The sequence below is a fragment of the Sciurus carolinensis genome, chromosome 11, assembly GCF_902686445.1.
Source record: "Sciurus carolinensis chromosome 11, mSciCar1.2, whole genome shotgun sequence".
In the NCBI taxonomy this organism is placed as follows: domain Eukaryota; kingdom Metazoa; phylum Chordata; class Mammalia; order Rodentia; family Sciuridae; genus Sciurus; species Sciurus carolinensis.
In genome coordinates, this window is record NC_062223.1 from 76087140 (window position 1) to 76107419 (window position 20280).

Consider the following 20280-nt stretch of genomic DNA (forward strand, 5'->3'; position numbering starts at 1 on the left):
TACTTGATGTTTGCTCCTGGTTCTCACCCATGAAAGACCAAGCCTGGGACTCCAGTTGAGATAGGTGTTTGGCTCTTCAGGGCCATGGCTGGCCCCCTGGAAGTGCCAACTTGCTTGATCTGGACATTGGTAGGCTTTCAGGGGTCAGAAAGCCAGGGTGCCGTAGGTTTCTCAGAGACATGGGTCTTCGATAGAAAAAGATGCCTGGAGCTATCGTTGAACATGTCTTCAGTACTGGGTACTGTGACAGCAAAGTGCTTTAAGTTAGCCTTTTGATCCAAATTCTCATCCTCTCTGTGCTGCCAGCTTGATATACCCCTGGGTCCCCAGGGTCTATCCCACAGGTTTTGGCCCAAAGCAGAAGTTCATAAAAATCTGCTACTCTGAGAGCACTGAGCTTCCCAGGCCTCCATAAAGTTTCCCTCTGCTTGGGGGCAGACAGGTAGCCCTTCCTTTCTAGCCTCATTGAGAGACCCAGCAGGTGGCAGCAGAAGGAGCAGGGGATTTCAAGAGTTTGAACCTTGGCTTTCACTCAGGAGCCTTGTGTAGTGTGTTCAGCTGTGTGTAGTGTGTCATTTGGCAAGTCTCTTAACCCTTTGAACATTAGTTTTTTTATGTATAAAACCAAAGTTTTGGGAATCAACATCAAAGTACTTTACATACCTTAAAAACTTTGGACAGGTGTGTGTGCCCTGTTGATATTCAGGGTAGGGGATGTATTTCAGGGTCATTGCCAGAAGAATAAGAAGGAACAGCAACCGTCTACCTCACAGAAAGAAGTTTTTTGTTTTTTTAAAAGCATGAAAAAAATGAAGTTTTAGGCTTTCACTATTTTGGGGAACCCAGCTCCCCGACTCAAGCGTCCTGGGCCCCAGGCTGACTGAGTGGCAGTCAGGGAAGCCACAAGTGTTGTCCGGTGATTGGAACCACTTTTATCCTTGGCGCTGGCCACCAAAGTGCTTAGCTGAGGAGAGGCAGTAGCATGGGATGGAGAAGGCTGTGCATGCTGTGGCTAAGTCACATGGGCATGTCCCTTCTATTCTCTGGTCTGCTGCCTTCCTGCAACGGGAGGACCCTTCCAGCTTTGACCTTCTGCCCAGCCTGATCACTGCGTCATCCAGAATTTTTGGTTGATACCTACGGTATCTCCTGCCAGATGGCTATGACCTTTGCCAGAGCTGTGCTCATCCGCTCAGAGGCACACTGCCCTGCTCTCCTGGGCTTGGTCCCTCTGTAGTGACTCCCTAAGCTTGGCCAGGCTTATGGATTTCTGTCAAAACAAGAGGGTGACGCCAGCTCAACTTTGGCTCCACTGCTTATCATGACAAAGGGGTTCTGGGCCTGGGTCCCTCAAGACCATAGCTTTTCAATGCCTTGTTTTTACCTCGTGGCTTCCCTGTGGTCCTGAATTACACACCAGAGGCTAAGAGGGTGCTGAGCATAGATACTTCAGTACATGGGCCTGTGTATGGGTCAGAGAGAGAGCACACAGCCTGGGATCCAAGAGGTTCTGCTGTTATTAGCAAGTCACTACTTTTCTGAGCCTCAGTTTCCTTATGGTTCAAATGGTAGGCATAATCATCATTTCTCAGGGTTAAACCACATGATGTATATTAAACTGCTCTGTGCAACGTGAGGTATAGATGTTAGTTTTTACTTATGGGTGTAGAAAGAACAAAAGTTACAAGGTCATTCCTAGGTCCCTTCCTTTTTTCCCTACTCTCTGTGGTCCCACCCAGCTTACCCGGAGGTGACAGGGTCAACAGTGAAGTCTGTCAGGATCCCAGCATTCAGCTCATTTTGGGCTTATTCCCTTTCTTCTAAAACCTGTATTCTCATTTGTCAAATGGGTAGAGTAACTGACCCTGTCTTTCTCTGGACCAGTAAATTAAAAGGCTGTGAAGTGCTTTGAAATCTATGAAGCACCTGACAAATGCAATCATTTCCTATTATTATCATTATTATTATTTTGGCATTTTTCAAACACATATGACATAATCTAGAAGAACCTTCACCCACCTTTATGAAACCAAAGAAGGTGGGAGGAAGTATTTGCAAAAAATGGATTAACACTGGAAAACTTTATGTTGTTTAAAAATAAAACCTCATCAAGCACCCCAGAACAGACCTCTCAGAATAGCTGGATTTTCTTTTTGGTCTTGAAGTTCCCTGGAGGGCCAGGAAAGTAGCCCCCAAACTCCTGGCTCTGGGCCAAAGATGCTGATGGGCTCTGATCTCCTGGGAACAGCTAGACAGTTTCTGAGGTCCTTACGACCCAAGGGTTTCCTGATTTTTTTCCTCCTAAAGGGGAGAAATGGAAGATAGGGGGAAGGGTATGTCCAAGTTTACATGAATTTAAAATGAAAGTTATTTTAAAATCCCAAATGTCGTCAATGATCCCACTTTGTACAGTAAAATGTTCCTGCGCCACCCCACGGGGGGGTTGCTGGCCCAGCTATGTGCTGGATACAGGAGGATGGTGCTGGGCAAGTCAGGCTCCTGGCTGAGACTAGCAGGGGCCGCTTTGTCCTAGGGGTCCCTCTTCTCCCAGATGAGCCCATGTCTGTTGGGCCTTATCCTCGTCCTCCTCTCCTGATGGCTCCCACTCTCTTCCTCTCTTCTCAGGACGAGGGGCTACTGTCCTAAAAGCATGGCCTCTCCTTTTCAGCCAGCCCACCTGCTCCTTTTCCTAGGGTGGAGTCAGGCACAGGATGAAAGTTCCAGATGTCTTCACAGAATTTCCAAATGCTATTTCTTCATTTGCAATTTCTGTTCCTGCCATCTGCCCCCAGGTAGCCTCAGATCAGTCTTCAACCCCCACCTCTGGAGTCCGTGAGGGTAAGGAGCAGAAACAAAGAGCCCAGAGATCATTCCAGAGCTCACCATGTGTGGGCGCTGCTGACTTAATTTTTACAAAACCAAGCCAATCCATCCCTAGGTAAATTTTTGTAGGCAACATACCACTAGGTAGGAAGGCTGCATTTAATGCTAATTTACTGCGAGGTCTAGGGAAGTCCTTTCTTCTTCTCTGGGCCTCAGTTTCCTCATCTGTCAAACAGGGAAATGGATGAGATGATTGCTAAGGTCCCTTAAGTTCCATGAGTCTATGAAATGTTTATTGCTATTGCTTTTCCTTCACTATCCTGACCTTCAGAGCCGCCAGCACCCACCTGGAATGTGGTTCCTTCACTTTGGCCCTGAATGGCACAAGGTACCCAGGAGGCTGGCCAAGGTGAGCCCTGGCACTGGGAAAGGCGGAAGGGAAAGGGAGAGAAATGCCACAGGTTCCCACTCTAATCAGGAAGAAGCTCCTCATCAGAGTGGGTCTAGGAGGGCTCAGAGGCCGAGGTCAGGATTATGCAGGGAACCTGGCCTTCCACGTCCTCAGGACGCTGGGATCCCACCACCCTGCAGCTGCTTGGCGGGTCTAAGGTCAAAATCACCTTTTGAGGAAGTGCCAGGTCAGTTATCATCACTGTGCAAATCAGAAGGTCCGGGCTCAGAACATATGGCCAGAGACCTTTCAAACCAAAGCCATTAGGCAAGCACCTCTCTCCCCTTCTTTCCTCTCCTTCCCCAAGTCCCCCCTCCCCCCACCCTTCCCCCAGTTCTCCCAAAGACTCTGGTTTCCCCAGGTTCTCATGAAGCTGCTAATAACACTCCTACATAAACAGGTGGTTTTTGTTCTTGGTCTGCTGCAATGGTTCTCAGAAGACATTTCATTTGTGTCAGGAGTAGAAATGTCCTAAACTAATTTTGCTTACAAACAAAAAACAAAAAAAACAGAAAAAGAACAATTACCCAGAGATGTGGCCTGCTCAACAGCTCTGAGTTCTGACCCTGTGCTTGAGGGCCACATCTGTTTATATTCTTCAAATGAAGTTGAGCCTTCAGCTGAACCACTGCAATAAACCCCACTCTGCTTGCCACTAGTCTGGGATCCTGGGGACAAGATGCTTGGGGAGAAAAGAAGTGCTGAGGGGATGTAGCCTGATCAGGTAGAAGGGGGTAGAGCTGGAAGGGCAGCAGCTAAGAGAGGGGCAATGGGGGAAAGGCAGGAGATTAGAAAAAGCAGCTTTTACAAAAACCAAAAATAAAAACCAAAATCATTAAAGATGCATAAAGTGACCCTTGCACTTCTGTTGTCTCTTCTTGAAAATAGAGGTGGTGCTGCTACGGAGCTGCTCCAGCACCGGTGTAAGACTTGAGTAGTTGCATACAATGTGTGACTCCAGATCTGGAGGAGGAAGGGAAACCATCAGTGACAGTGATATTCCACAGGCCACCTCAGGAAGCCTCTGAACCCTCTTCTTTCAACTTGGGAGCCCTAAACAGAGCCCTCCATGTCCTCCCAGTGGAGCTGCTTTCTCCCTGCCCGCAGAAGTTGTGTTCTAGCATCAGTTGTCTTCAGAGGAGGTGGAGGGCAAAGTAGATGCTGCTGTAGGGCAAATTCCAAGTGACATCCTTAGAACCCTACAGTTCACAGGCACTGCCTCAGAAGCCGCTGCGGGCAACAGAGGGCTGGTGGTCAGGGCCTACCTCAAGTTTCCACTTGCCACAAACCAGAGCTAAAATTGGTAAGATTTCATTTGAAGAATGGGGCCCACAGAAGTCTGAAGGCCATACAGTAAAAAGCACAGAATTTAGTACTTGGGGACTAGAGTTCCAAGTCTCAGTTCAATTTTTACTGGCTGAATGGTGTTGAGCTATATCTTTTATCTGTAAAACAGACCTAATGATTCTTATTTCACAGAGCTACTGTGAGTATTATGAGATAACACATGAAATGATAGCTATTAAGAAGAGTAAAAACTGCCAGGTGTAGTGGCACAGGAGGATTGCAAATTCAAGGCCAGACTGGGCAACTTAGCAAGACCCTGTCTCAAAAACAAAAAAGGGATGGGGATGTAGCTCAGGGGAAGAGCAACTCTGGGTTCAATACCTGAAGCCATACATACAAAAAAGAGCAAAATTACAGATCTTGGAACAGGAAAGCAACATCTAGGCTCCAGATTCAAGTGGGAGCTTTGAGGCAGTTTCTACATGGACCCCTCCCCCACCTCTCCCACCTTGGCCCCACTCACTTGGATGGGCTGAAGGTTTTACCAGTGTGGGGGCACGTAGCTGTACGCAGGGGTTCCTTGGGCCCTGTATGTTGGCATGGAGACAGGGTGTGCCCCAATCGCGGTGTGCTGGGGTGTAGTCAGCAGAGTACCTGAGCATACAAAGAGAGAGGAAACCTGACGAGTCTGTACCAGGGTCCGGGTGAAGAGGAGGAAACCATGAACCTTCTCTACCATGTCAGGCTTTACCTCCTTAGGGGCATCTTTTCGGATGCTGAAGGAGAGAATTAACCACTATTCTTGGGAAGCCTCCTTTTGCTTTTCTTTGTGGGATTCTCTTGTTGCACACACCAAGCTGTAATTGTTGGTGTCTGTGCTTATATCTCTCACACTAACCTGGATGTTCCTTAAGGAAGGGCACTAGTCTGACCTATTGATTCCTGGTCCCCAGGACCTAAACAACAGGGCAGGCCCTGAGCAGGTATCAGTAGCTGGCTAATGTAAAGGACAGAATAGAATCCGAATGTCCACTCTACTCCTGGCCCTCTCTTTTCTCAGATGGTAACCTAGTTGGTTCTTTAAGGTCTGGGTTTCAACAAGCTAGTCAAAGACCCTGGTTTTCTCTCACCCTTAATGGGAAAGCCCAGTTTCTCTCTAGGTGTCAACTTACCCAGAGACCTTCCTGAAGCTGCACTCCCCATCCCTACTCTCAAGGTTCACTAAAGGCAGTGCTCTGGTAAGCTCTGCAAGGGTCTTCAGGAACTCCTGCTACCCTCCTCCTTCACTGCAGGTCCTTATACTTCTGCCTGCTAAATAACATTGCCCTGTGCCCTCTTTTCTGGGCCCCCTGCTGATACCAGAGTCCTCATGCTATGGTCTCTCTCCTTATCTGCAGTGACAGCCTCCTCATTGGCCTATTTGCTTGTAGCCTTTACCTCTGGTCCTGCCTCCAGCCTGTAGCTAGAGAGAAGGTTTAAACCCAACCCTTTCCTCCTACTTGAAGCCCTTTGCCAGCTCCCTCACCTTAAGATCCTCAAGACTTTCCACCACCTTATCCTTGCCACTGTGCCAACCACTCTTCCCATCCATGCCCCTATTTCCTAGGTGCCTTTGCTGCCTCCAGTCCATCAATTTGCCACTTTTGGATTCTTTCTGCCTGTATTGCCCTTCCCTTTGTCACCTCTCTGCTTGGTCTCCATTCACCCTTTAAGGCCTTGCTCAATATCCCCTCCTTGGTGAAAACTTTCTCATCTCTGTGACAGAGTTAGAAGGTCCTTCCTCTGTGTCCCTCGAACATCTCAGCATAGGATTTCTTATGCTATGTGGCAATCAGTACATGATTGTTCTCTGCTCCAGCAGGAGTTCCTAGAGGAGGAGGGATGCTAAGGTAGATACTGCTCTCACCTGCTGACATTGCCATGGTGGTACCTGCCACCATGCCCATGGCCACACCATTGGTCCTGGGGGCAGCAACAGGCGCTGGGTAGATGGCAGAGGGAATGCTGTTGGGTTGGACGACCGTGGTATGGTGGATGACATGGGGCTGAGCAGCATACACCGGCTGGGTATAGTAGGCTCCCTGGAGGAAAGAGACTGAGGTCACATGGGCTCTTGGAAGAAGTGGCAGGGGATGGAGAGAAGTAGTTGGGGGTGGGGCTCTCTGTTCCTCCCAGACCCTACGGAATGGGAAGGGGAGAAGGGCTGATCCAGGGACACAAGGCCTAGGCTCCAACTGGAGCCCTGCTTTGTCTTACTACACAACTGTGGTTAGCTCAATACAGGCTTGGTTACTGGTCTCCCTGACACCTGTCTTTCCTTGCTCCCAGGGCTGCCATGATGACCTAATGGGGTAAGCTCTACTCCTTTAACCCTCATTCTAGCAATTTAAAATGTCTGCATTTTACTGAACTATACTTCTACAAGCTGCCTAAAATTTAAAGGTAGGGACTATAATTGATCAGTTTCTAAGTATTTGCATGGGGCTGGTGAATCCCAGAGCACTATGCATGTGTGCTGAGGAATCACCAGACTGGTGTGAGTACTGGCAGTTTACACACTGAGAAAGTGCCATCAGCCAACAGCATTTTCCATGATGTCTCTTACTATCTATCTCCCTTTGACCAAAAGGTAAGGATGGAGACAGAGGTCCAAGGTGGCTTCCCAGTGTCTGGATCACATGGTTCTTCCTGCTACTACCATTCATATGTCTGCCGAGCACTGGGAGCAGACAAAGGCCCGTGAGATCATCTTAATCCAAAAATTTTTGTATCTTTCCACTAAATAATAACAAGGCCTTCAATGTAACCTCAGAGGTCTGAAAGCACAGTCTAATACAGTTTTCCATAAATGAGAAAAATTAATCTCAAAAGCCTCTTCCTTTTTTAAAAAAGTTCTACATTCTACACGGCTAGTTTTTAAACTAAAAAAAGTATTCTCTTTGCCAATTACACCTTGTGTTGAATTGCCACTCCAGAAGAACATGCCATGGGCACCCTCCCAGAGTGCACACATTCTTCAAATGAGGGCACTGAGGCACAGACAGAATAACTGCCCAAGGTCAGAGCCTGGGCACTTTTCTCCTTCTTGGTTCACAGACTTTATCATGGAAGAGTGGATGTGGGGTTAGGGAAGACTAAGACATATGTGATCTCATCCTGACTCAACCAATAGCTCACAGTGTGACCTTGGACAAGACACTCCCCTCTCTGGGTCTGTTTCCCCATTTGTTTAACAAAGGAATTCAGCTAGATGATCACTAAAGGACCCATGAACCCTCCACTCTTCTTCACCCTACCCAACCCACCCCATTCAGTCTGGAGGGTCTTCTATTTGCAGAAGAGGTAGGCCCATGTATACCTACCTGTGCATACAGATTCTGCTGGGGGTAGGCACTTCTGATTGGATACATGGCCGTCTGATAGGGGTTAGGTGATGGGGAGTAGGGGGGTGGAGCAGTATTACTCTGGGTCGGTGGGACCTTGTATGGAGTCCCTGCAGTATATCCTGTACCAAGGAAATAAGAGAGACCACCAGTTAGTTGGCATAACAGCAGTGCTAGAAGGCAGCAGGTCCCAGTCACAATTCCCCAGACAAAGATAGGCTGAATCCAGGCTGGAAACACAAATGAGAACAAACAAGAGAACAGGGCTCAACCCAGAGAGCCCTGGCCCTATAGGTAGCTCCCTCAGTCCTGGTGCACAGGGCTATACATGTTTCTGGAGATTTTTTATTTCTCTAGGTTTCAAGGACTCTCATCTACAAAGTAAGAGGCTGGAACCAGATAGTCTCTTATAGGACCCTTTCAGCTATGATGGCCTGGGTTTCTACATTGTCTGAAAAAGGTGGGTGCACACAGATGGAAGCCCCTCAACCCACCCATTCCTATCTTCTTGCTTGTCTGTCTTTTTATTTATCCCAGTATCCCAGAGTATCTATCTTTCTCTGTCTTGCTTTTTTCCTTATTCTTGTTCTATTTCCTTTTCCTCTTATATGGACCTCCCTTGACCATGCTGTCCTCCCCCCCACCAAGTTTGAAGGTAAAAACTCACACAAAACATCTCTCAGATGCTCATCTTTTGGGCTGTTGAAAATATTGCTCTATAGGGCTGGCTTTTTCCTCCCCTCCTGTGGCTTGTGGGAGGGTCACCTTTGCCCCTTGAGCCTGAAGTCAGGACCCAGACCCCAGGCCATGTCTGCACCTCAGTAGGCTGGACAAAAGCTGGGGGATTGTGAATTCAGGTCTCAAAAAGCTCACAATTGCCCATGAGACACAATTGGGCTGCCTTGAGACCTCCAAAAAAAGGTCAGATCTTATGTTCACAGGAAGGACTTCAGACACAAGTCACTCAGGAATGAGAAGGTTTCCTTATAGAATCACCAAATGGAATCATCCTAATGAACTAGGTAGTTATCAACTGACCCCCCAATCCTCTCAGTTACATGAGGGGATCCTGAGGCTCAGATAGGGCAAGTCTTTTTAGAAACTTCTCCTAAATACTCTAAACTCTAGCCAAGCATGATGGCCTGTAATCCCAGCTACTCAGGACACTGCCAACAGGAGGATCACAAGTTCAAGACCAGCCTGGGCAACTTAGCAAGACCCTGTCTCAATATAAAAAGGGCTGGGATATAGCTTAGTGGTAGAATGCCCCTGGGTTTGATCTGCAGTATTAAAAAAAAAAAATTAAGATTCTAAATTTTTCCTTCTGAGTTGGAAGGGTCAGTGTCAGGGGACCTTGGCTATGAAGTCCTAGTGATGAAATAAATACTAAGGTGGCTTCTTCCCTGTAGTCCTATCCTACGTGGGTCCGGCTGATGTCGTTGGACCTCTCTGGGCTTCATTTCTTCTGCCTATAAGATGTTTGTTAAGGACCCTTTAAGTCTCAAGGGACTGTTTCTGAAAGAAGGAACTAGGGGTCAAAGTAGCAAGGGGCTTTATTGGATGAGAAGCCAACTAGACTTTTGTCTGGCTTTCTGCCTAATTTGAGTGACAACTGCCAAATCTCTGGGCCTGGGTTTCTTATTTTGTAAAACAGTAGATTAAAAATGAAGATCTCTTTCTAAACTAAAATTCCATGCTCTAAGATCACAGGTTTCCTCTATCCTAACTCTTTAAGTAAAAGCAAGCTTCCACATGGGCACAAATCCTCAATTACACCGTAACTTTAGCTTGGTATTTTCTGCCCTGATGACTCAAGAGGATATGAGAGCTGCTGCTCAGCTGGCACAAAAGATGTCCTGTCATCTCCCCTGGAATTGTCATTTATTTTCCCACCTGCATAGCTATAGTTCGTTCCATGAAAAAAATGTTTTGTCGTCAAATTTGCTTGGGAAATAAGTAGCAATGAAGATGGGGTGAAAAAGATACATTAAAGAAAAGGAAGAAATGATAAGAAGTAGAAATTAACTGGAAGTTGAAGGAGAATTATAGAGCAGATTCCCTAAGGTTTCTAAACTGTGGAGTTAAACATGAGATGTGGCCACAGGAAAAGAAGCAGATACCATGTCGGAAGATAGAGTCTAAGTTTGTAGAGATCTAGGGAGCCATCTGATGGCACCTTTTCACTTTGGAGATAGTTTACTTCTCTAAGAAACAAAGGGGATTCTCAAAATAGACTGATTCCAGGGAATCTTCTTTTCTTTTATGGTCCCAGAGACTGAACCTTTGCATATGCTAGGCAAGTTCTCTACCACTGAGCAATATCAACAGCCCCATAAGGAATCTTACTAGTTGTCTGGAGAAGAAAAAAGAAGGAATGAGTTTTGAGGTCCCACAATTTGTGAAGTAGCAATGTAAAATAGAAAAATAGGTGGGGGTCTTTGTTTTATTTTAATTTTATGGCCCTAACAAGTCTTTAAAATAATTTGATGAGCTGGTGAATCTCTGAAGATGGAGAGATATGTAAGGGACTATATTTCCCTAAAACTATTACAGAATTATTATTTTTTTGGTGGTACTGGAAATTGAACCCAGAAGCACTTTGCCAGTGAGCTACATCTCCAGTTCTTTTTATATTTTATTTCAAACAGGGTCTTGCTAAGTCGCCGAGACTGGCTTCAAATCTGTGATCCTCCTGCCTCAGCCTCCTGAGTAGCTGGAATTATAGATGTGTGCCACCACACCTGGTAGTACCACAGAATCTTTTATTCATACTAATAACATTTAAGATAGGCAAACCTGTGGTCTTCTGTAATTGCAACTTGTTTGGTAAATAAATCTTTAACTACAAATCCACTATGACTACTTTCTTGTTACTATGGTAGGTACAGAAATCATAGGGTTAAAAAGCCTAAAGCATTTATTATCTAAGATCTGGTCCTTTACAGGAAAGTTTCCTGATCCTCGATTTAAAGGAATAAAACAAGATATAGAGAAGTTGGAGATGTAGCTCAGTGGTAAGGCACTTACCTAGCATGTGTGAGGCCTTGGGTTTAGTTCCCAGAGTAGTGCAAACAAGACAAGAAAACAAAACAAAGGCTGGGGATGTAGCTCAGTGGTAGAGTGCTTGCCTAGCAAGTACAAGGCCCTGGGTTCAATTTCCAGTTAAAAACAAAGAAGAGAAAAGAAAAGAAGAGAAAGAAAAAGAAAAGAAAGACTTATTGAAAAACAAAAACAAGCCAGGTGTGGTGGCACACACCTGTAATGCCAGCAACTCGGGAGACTAAGGCAGGAGGATTCCAAGTTTGAGGCCAGCCTCAGCACTTTAGCAAAACCCTGTCTCCAAACAAACAAACAAACAAAAAAAGGGTTGGGGTAGTGATTCAGTGGTCAATCACCTGGTTTTCTACCTAATTTGACACCTGGGTTTAATCCTTGGTATCAAAAAAAAAAAAGAAAGAAAGAAAGAAAGAAAAGGAAATATGACAAAATAAAGCAAAACAATGTGTGGAGAGTCCTGCCAGGATGGAGAGCATCTCTTTTCTATGTAGAAGAGGGGGCTTCCTCAATCAGAAGATGCCTATCTCTGAGACTATCTCTGAGAGAACTACAACACAGAGCAGTGGTTACAGTCTGAAGATAGATTGACAGTCTGAGTCCAGACCCCAGTTCTGCAACTTAATAGCTGTGGACTATATCATCTCCTGACATGTAAAATGGGGGTAATAACAGCACCTGTTTCATAAAGTTCCTGCAACAAATACGTTGATAAGTGCAAAGCACTCAGTACAGTGCTTGACAATATAAGCATTTCAAACAGAGTAGCTACTATTATTTTTTTTCTCACACTGTATAGAGATAGTAAGCTTCCTGTCCTGGGGGTGCACAAGCCAAGACTGGTCTGGATGAATACAAAAAGAAGTTAAATTATGATTTGGTATGGTTTGTTCCAACTTGGAACAAAGACTCCAGGATTCTAATATTCTATTTATGGTTGAAATACTATGATTTTATGATTCTTTAGAATTAACGGGACAACACTATTGGTTATTTTACTTTTATGCTCTTAAAGAATGTACTCTGGAATTTTTATCTTCACCAGGAAAGGTTGCCCAACCCCTCTATACCCCAAAGACAACCATGTTAGAAAGTGCAGGAACTCTCCCTTTGAGGAAAAGCAAAAGGTTCCGAGAGAGCTTTAGATGTGGTACATTTAAGAATAACCTTGTCTGAGAATGTTTCCCTTTCTTCATGTTATAAAATGACACACACACATACTCAGAATACAAATAAGTAACCAAAACATCCTTGGCAGCCAGAGATGCTGATCTAGAAGGCCCTGCTTATCTGTCTAGACAGTTTGGGATGGGAGAAGCAGAGCTGCAAGCTAGAGGAGATCTTGGAGATGGCCCAGACTGACATTAACATTTCACAGATGACAGAACGAATAGATACTAAAAGAGAATGACTGCTCATAGGGACACTTCCTCTAACCACAGCGGTAATCAAGGTTACCATTTGTGTCAGGAAGATCTTATATGAGGCTACAAAAACTACTCAGGGTCCTCAGCCTGGACTCCTTCAGAGAGTCTGCTCATTTCTCTCAGGGAATGTACTTATTTGGACTAGATAATTTCAGAGGGTCTTTCTGAGGGTGCTGATATTCTAAGTCTCTGAGTATCTCAGTAGGACTTTTATGAGAACATCATTGCAGAGAACTTTCCACAAGGGATTGGTGGTCCTATGGATACCCTTGGGGAACAATGAAAATTCCTCTTTTGCTATAGTCTGGGTTACCTTAAGTATCACAAAAGTCAGGGTTTATTACTTTGTGCATCTAAGTAAAAGAAGTTGTTAGGCTTTTTGAAAAAAAAAAAAAAAGTGTTTTTTACCCAAGTGAACTTAGACTCAATTCACTCACTGGTGGCCTAGTAATCCTGGAAGGAATTCTAAATCTGAAGGTCACAATATTAGGGCTTTGATATGCTGTGCATTAAGGACATTAGAGGCTCACAATCAACCTTCTCCCTTTCAGAGGAAGAACCTGGAGCCCAGAAGGGCAGCAATTTTCCCAAAATTGCATAACAAATTAATATAGAGCTGGGTCCAGAGTTCAGAGCTTGAGGTCTTGTCCTGGACAGAGTTCTTTCTGAGTTAAAGGTTTTTACAGTCCAGTTTTGGGCATTTAATATATTGGTCTTTTGGTCCCCCATTTCACTAAGGGCAAAATCATGAGAGGAATTTGATCATCAGAAGTCCCAGTTTTGCCTTATATAAGAAGCTTTATGATATCTGTTCTTTGTCTCAGGTTCCTAACCATAATTTTAGGCTCCATCAAACAGGGTAACATTAGCAAGGTAAAACTTTTTCAAGCCTCTCTTCAATCCTTCTTCACTGCTATAAATCTTTGACTTGTAGAACACCTACCACTTTCAAAGGCATTGGTCCTCACATCACAGGTACCTTTGAGACTAATAGATTTACTGATCACCAGGTTTACATGTCTGGACAAAACAAAGGTCTATGTCCGAGTCTTGCCTTGCCCTCTGACTTTCCTTGTTGGTACCCAAACAAGACAGAACTGAATAAGTAGAAGGGAGACCTTATTACAAACAGGCTTAGCAAATGTTGATGAAATTGAACTGAATTTCTCAAAGCACCCGAATTTTCTATGACACTAGAAGCAACAAAATGTGAATGTGTGAGGAGTTTTAGTGGGTACAGTGGGTCAATCAATCCCAACTTCATTAAAGAATTACACAGGTTTAAACATTACTTGTAAGAGAGGGATACATTTTGGTCCCTTCCAGGGACTGTGACAGTCTGTCTGGGAGGGGACAGTGGGACATGGCTACTGGACATTTCAATGGGATTTCAGAAAGCCTTCAGATAGTACAAGGCAAGGCTTCTGATACTCGGGCTGCCTAACTGTGGAAAGGGCTGCCTCTGGAGGGAACCAGCATGCAGACCCTGAAGACGTGAACAAAGGCTTGATGGCCAACTACTGAGAGTAGCTGGAGAGGAAGTCCCTGTGGCAGGGAGGATACTGATACACAGCTCCAGGGCAAGAGAATCAGGAGTCTAATAGCTCTTGAGAATGTTTAGGATGAAGTCATTCAGGCCAGTCATTTAAAAGATCAAGGTCCAAAGCATGAATATGAATTACTTATCTAAGGCTACTCAGAAACAAGTCTAGAATCAACTCTGGGCTTCTACTCCAGGCGTCTTCTTACTGCACTAGTAAGTATGCCCTCATGTATTTTTCTCCATATGTGTAGTTGTATGAGAGAACAGTTTTATGCCAATTAACATATATAGTTTTATATATGTTCTTTCAATTCTAACTGAGGTATCTGGAAAAAGTTTCTATTGCTGTTATCCCTCTAAAAGTAAACTTAACTTCATGAAAAAAGTTAGGAATAGAATCTTAACCCTGGGTGTTATCTCTTCTCAGTTGTGCTGCTTATTAGTTGGGCAGCACTGGGCATATTACCTTTTTGAGCCTCAGTTTTCATATTGGGATGAAAATCCTCCTAAATCACTTTTAAGACTACAGTGTTGACTAAATGAGAGGGTACTGGGCAAAGTGGCACACACCTGTAATCCTAGTGACTTGGGAGGTTGAAGCAGGAGGACAGCAAGTTTGAGGCCAGCCTCAGCAATTTAGTGAGGCCCTAAGCAACTCAGTGAGATCTCATTAAAAAAAAAAAAAAAAAAAAACTAAAAAGGGCTAGAGATACAGCTCAGTGGTAAGGTACCTCTGGGTTCAATGCTCAGTACTGAAAAATAAATAAATAAATAAACAAACAAATAAATAAATAAAAAGGGAATTATGAAAGCACATTCTCCAAAAAATGAGCTACGCTATATAGGTTGATATTGACACCTAGGGGCAAATGATAATAAGGAGAAAGGACTTTGGATGTTTTAAAGAAAAGAAAATACAATGAATTTTTCTAATCTACTTACTTAGTAGACTAGCAATTCACTATAATATGCATGAAAGGCTTGTACAGCCCCAGGTGGCCACAACCAAAGTCAGCCATTCCTCTATCAGATAGTTCCCTCAAGGCATCAAGATCTTCCTTATGTGGAATCAAAATGCCACTCAGTGATTTCTAACCACTGGTTCTCATTTCCTCAGTGGAACCACTGTGTTAAAAATCAGAGATGTAAAGATGATAGCACCAGTTACTCTACTGAGCCTCTAGATTATCATGACCAATCTGTCAGGCCAGCTGGCTTCTGTCAATATATGGACTTTGTTCCCATAGTATAGCTTCTATAAGGGCAGTGTTTCTTAAAAAAAAAGGGGGGGGGCATTTACTAAGTTCGAAGACATTTTTAGTTGTCATAATGGCACTTTGCTCCTGGCATCTAGGGTTAGAGACCAGGAATGCTGCTAAACATCTACAATGCACAATGTGGACAGTCCCCCACAACAAAGAATTATCTGGCCCAGAAGTCAATAGTGCTGTAGTTAAGAAATCCTGCATTGGGGGAAATCCCTCTCTGTTCATAGACACACGGGTCTTCACAATGTGTCCTCTGTCCTTTCCCCTGAAATGCAGTAACAGTCTTTTCCTAATCAACTTTCTCAGTCAGGTGAGTATTCCTTCTCCCTCCCTCACTGTTATGTGTCTCCCTAAAGCGGTGTGTATGACCAAAGAGATCTTTCCTGAATGAGGAAGGACGACTTTTTGCATGGATAGAAGAACCTTTTAAAGTAGTATATATAGTATGTCGTTTTTAAAAATCCCCTTTCCTTTCTTCCTAAGAAACAAATCAGTCCCAACCAAGGGGAACAAGGAAAGGAGGAGACAGGCTGTATTTACTGAAAGCCGCAGAGGATGCTTGGTAAGTTCGGTTCTCGGTCCCGGTGTCCACTGGGAGGTGGAAGGTGCCTTCAGTGCCACAGGAAGACGAGTTCTGTGGCCAGGCCTGTTTCATCAGCAGAGTGGCTTAAGGGAAGACACAAGAATGGCATTAGGCAGAAATAAGAAGTGGGCACCACCAATCACAGACACAAAGCAAGGATCTTGTGCTGGACAGAAACATATAACCCAAAGGGCCTGTTCAGACACACAGAATGATTCAGCTTTTCTGAGATGGGTTAGTGGGTTGGGAGCAGTGCTGAAGTGAGCTTCCAAGTGATTGAAAACAAGGAAATCTGCACTTATGCAAAGAGCATCAGGATTTTCTATGTACTACTAAAACCATGAACATGTCCATGAATACTGTCTCCTTCTACCTGACCTTTTGGCATAAGGCTCTGGTATATTCCTCAGCTATTTTACAATGTGGATCAACTTGGCAGCCTTTGTGTACTGGGCCATATCAACTCAACCCCCCTCCTTTTTGTCTGAAATTTCACCTGGAGGTATATTTAATAAGTTGCTGAAATACCATATCCTCTAAGGGGATTGAGCTGTAGCCATGTGAGCTTAAAGGCACAGGGCACTGTGGGTGTGTTCCTAGTTATCCAGTGGGATACCTGCTAACTCATCCTGGACACCTAGCCAAGGTCAGAAGAATAAACCTCTTGCATACCCTTGAATTATCCTGCTGAGGAGCAACTTGGTGTCCCACCTGAGATAGCTCATAAATTAGAGATGATCCTTTAAGTCATCCCAAAAGTAAATGCCAACTTGGGGTAGGTGTGAAAGATGAGGCCCAGTATATCTGTAGAGACTTCCCCGGCTGACTCAAAGATCAGCTTGAGAAATTTGAAAGATGATCATACTTCATATGTTCTAGAAGTGGGACTGACTCAAAAAACTTACCTTCATGGCACCCAGAGGAGAAGGAGAGAGGAAATAGGACTCCAAAGGGTAGAAATGCCTAACTTTTTCTATATTTTCAAACACTAGAGGAGAAACATTCTTGACCCAAATTTCTACATATATGGTAAAAAGAATAATTTTTAGCAATATCTTTTCCACTCAAATAAGGTCTTGGGAGTCTTTGATATGAGACATTAAAAAGCATATTAGCAGGAGGTGTGACTGTACTGACAACAGTCAGACATAATTGAAACATTTTAACAAGGAGCTAAAGTAAGTTAGTGTAGTCTGAGAAGGAAGTATGCCTATATATGCTAAATCCACAAGTATATTCTATCCTTCAGAGAGATTTCCTAACTCCCTCTGCCTGTCTGGGTAATAGCAAATGTCTCTGTTCCTTCAATCACAGAACTGTTAAGGTTAGAAAAGGTCAGGGACTTCACTATTTTTGCTGAACTAAGGCTAGGAGTGCAGCTGTTATATGCTGACTCTGCTTGCATTAATGGCCCGCAATATATACAGCAGATGCTGAAGAATGAGAAGGAAATCATGGGCAGGAAAGTGACACTAAAAGGAGAATTCTGGCAAAGAGAAGTGGAGAACTCGCAGAACTCCAAGTAGAGTTCAGGGCCTCTTCTGGATATCCAGACATGGCTCTGCAGATACTACAGGAGGAGAGAAGTCCATTAAAGCAATCATCTTGGGTTCTTTATGAGGGCAGAGGGCTGGTATGAAGGGGATTAACAAAGGATCCAATTAATGCCAAAAATCTTATCAAGATGTCTTCAAATTTAGAACTTGATACTCCATGTGGCTGGAAAGATGCAGCCACCCAAAACAACTACCTGAAAGGTTAAACATGTTCTGAGGTGTCAGATAGAGCAAGCCCATGCCCACAAGAACCTCACTGGGACTCCACCAGGGAGCAGGAGCCCTGAATTCGGCTGTACAAATTTGGAGAAATTAGAGGTCCTGATTCATTCCAGTTTTTTCTTCCAAGTGGCACATACTTCACCATCATTTGCATCATTAGTCAAAAGTCTGACATTAGCCTGAAGGGCTGTGTGACAAAGTAAATCAAAATTAGCCAAAGAGTACTGAGGTCTAACTGCACTCAGTACTGAGGGGAGCGCCACCGTGGACAGGAACACACGGGTCACGGTCACTGCACACAAGGTACTTACAATCTAGCTGGGGATGCAACACAGCCACACGCCAACCAGGGAGTGAACAAGACAGCATGATACCCAGGAAAACAATGTTGTAGATTCACCAGGAAAAAAGCAAATGGGACTATGCTTTTGATTGTCTTCTCTAAGTGATCTCTTGAGCCAAACTATACATTTTCCTGAATAAAGGGGCATTTTCTTCTGGTTTCATTAAAGAAAACAAATATTTTCTATACCTCTTCTGTATATTTGAATACTAAATAATTTAAATAATTGAATAAATGTGAAAACTTAAAACCAAATATCAACTTGACCTCCTCATTAATTAGATGATCCTGCTCTTCCAAGTACAATTCGAAAGGCACCCATTCTACTGGCGGTGATCAGAGCTTAGTTGTGGAATGAAAACAATCCCAACTGAAGCTTTTCCGAGGCATGGTGGTGGAAGAGGCTGCTCTGATAGGCAGGCCTGTTCTTGGGTGCCAGAAAGGAACCACTTCCTAGAAATGTGTGATAGCTATATATAGGTGTATCATATGTGAAGATGTTGTTAAGCTGTGTATTTAAGATTGGTGTACTATATTATATTTATCATCTTTCAAGTCAAAAAGACAGAACAAAAGAGAACCACTGGCAGTGAAGGGCCATGGGCCAGTCACAGCAAGTCGCCCACATCCAGGTGCTGGGTTGTTCACTTCCCTGGATATGGGACCCTCACACCCTCTGACACTGGAACAATCTGTTAAGCACACTTAGAAGAGAGGCAGCAAGGGACCATCATCCTGAACAATGTACTGAGTCAAGAAATTTGAATTTTTCTAGCCTGGGCTCTGCCACTTATTAGCTATGGGATCTTGGGCAAGTCACTTAATTTTTTGGTTACCTCAAAATGGCAATAATATTATTCCCTGATTGCTTCACAGTATTGACATGGGGGTCAAAAATAAAGTGTCATCCAGTTTTAGGTATGGTAGCTATCTACTCCCCCATACCCACAGTGGCAGACTGCTCTAATTCAAGCTCTCAGCACCTCTCACCTGAATTACTCCAACTGCTTCCTCATTGTTCTGTTTATTTTTAAACCTGTCCCCTCCAATCTTTACGTTATAGCTACAGTGATCTATCTAAGACACAATCATAAAACCCTCTTTCTTAAGAACATTCCATGGTTCTCTACTGCATAGAGGCTGGTTTGAAGTCCATTAGCATTCAAGATCCCCCCACTCTAGTTCTGATTATCTCATTAAGTCTCCAGTCCACACTACAGTGCAACTGCTTACCATTCCCAGAATATACTGAGGAGCTACACATCTCCATGGTTTTGTCCACACTGCTAGCTCTTCTGGTATGTCCCTTCTCACACTGTACCTGGTAACTTAGACTAATACATCAATCATGAGCTGAAGATTCACATGTACTACAAAGTCTTTACTTCTCTCCACCCAATGACCTCAGTTTCTGCATGTACTCCATGTCATTCATTATCCTTGCCATTCCTGTGATTCTTAGAAGTCCCTGTACTTGGCTGGCTTATTTGTCTCCCCAATAAATTGCACACTCCTTGAGAACTAGAGACCTTGTCTTACTGGTCTTTGTATCTTCAAATGGCCACTTAGGGCCTGCCACAGAATATTTTGTTAAGTGTACCATCCATACTACTCATGCATCTTCATTTCAGATGCTGTAAGTGGAAGGGTGAAGAAGAATGAGACCTTCTATACTTTTTATGGATATATGTCCAAGTCCATATATCCCGAGGCAACCAAACAAAATGACTTCCCGTAATTAAGTGAAACAGGTCTGTGCTTAAAAAACTGAAATCATAAAATTATAAATGGATGGAAGGTTAGTATTTAAAGAGACCAAAATATCCATGTATAATAAAACTTTACCTATGACCTAGAAACATTAGCATATTGCCCAAGATCACACAGCCCACAGTAGTGGCAAGAAATTTCACAGCTCATTTTCTGAAAGATGTGCCACATGTAAATTTAATTTCTGACATCTAGATGATCAAGGTTAAAAGTGTGCAGAGATTTTACAAAAACATTGTCCTAAGCAGCCCAGGTGAGGGTGGTAAAAGTGGCAAGTCCTTCCCATGGTCCCTTCCTGTCTATGACGAAAAGAACCTAGTCAAATTACACTGCTGGGACCCTCACAGGTGCCCAGAAGTTCCTGTGGTGCCTTGGGCCTGGAGTCCACACTGCCCCAGAACTCAGCTTTTGGCACACGTGGCTCCCACTTTCACCATCCTGGAAAATGCCCCAATAACAAGCCCAGAGCTCAAGATATGGGCTAAGGGAACAGATTGTATTTAAAGTCACCAGGTCTTCAAACATGTCAGACTGCTGATGGAGATGGGAAATCTGATCCTGGGGCAGACT

The 20280-nt window shown here is 44.0% G+C and overlaps 1 protein-coding gene across 7 annotated transcripts in view; it reads right to left on the reverse strand.

Annotated features, from left to right (window-relative positions):
• Positions 1–3609: 3609 nt before the first annotated feature.
• Fam168a (family with sequence similarity 168 member A) overlaps positions 3610–20280 on the reverse strand; it is a 207438-nt gene continuing 190767 nt past the window's right edge. For 6 of the 7 annotated variants that reach the window (XM_047516070.1, XM_047516071.1, XM_047516069.1 and 3 more), the window contains 5 exons: positions 15777–15902; positions 7924–8066; positions 6468–6642; positions 5085–5215; positions 3610–4237 (listed from right to left, as the gene is read on the reverse strand). In XM_047516070.1, coding sequence (XP_047372026.1) covers positions 5103–5215; positions 6468–6642; positions 7924–8066; positions 15777–15902 — 557 coding nt within the window. In that variant the 3' untranslated portion in view covers positions 3610–4237; positions 5085–5102. The remainder of the gene's footprint in view (positions 4238–5084; positions 5216–6467; positions 6643–7923; positions 8067–15776; positions 15903–20280) is intronic. The other variant, XM_047516075.1, reaches the window with a different exon arrangement.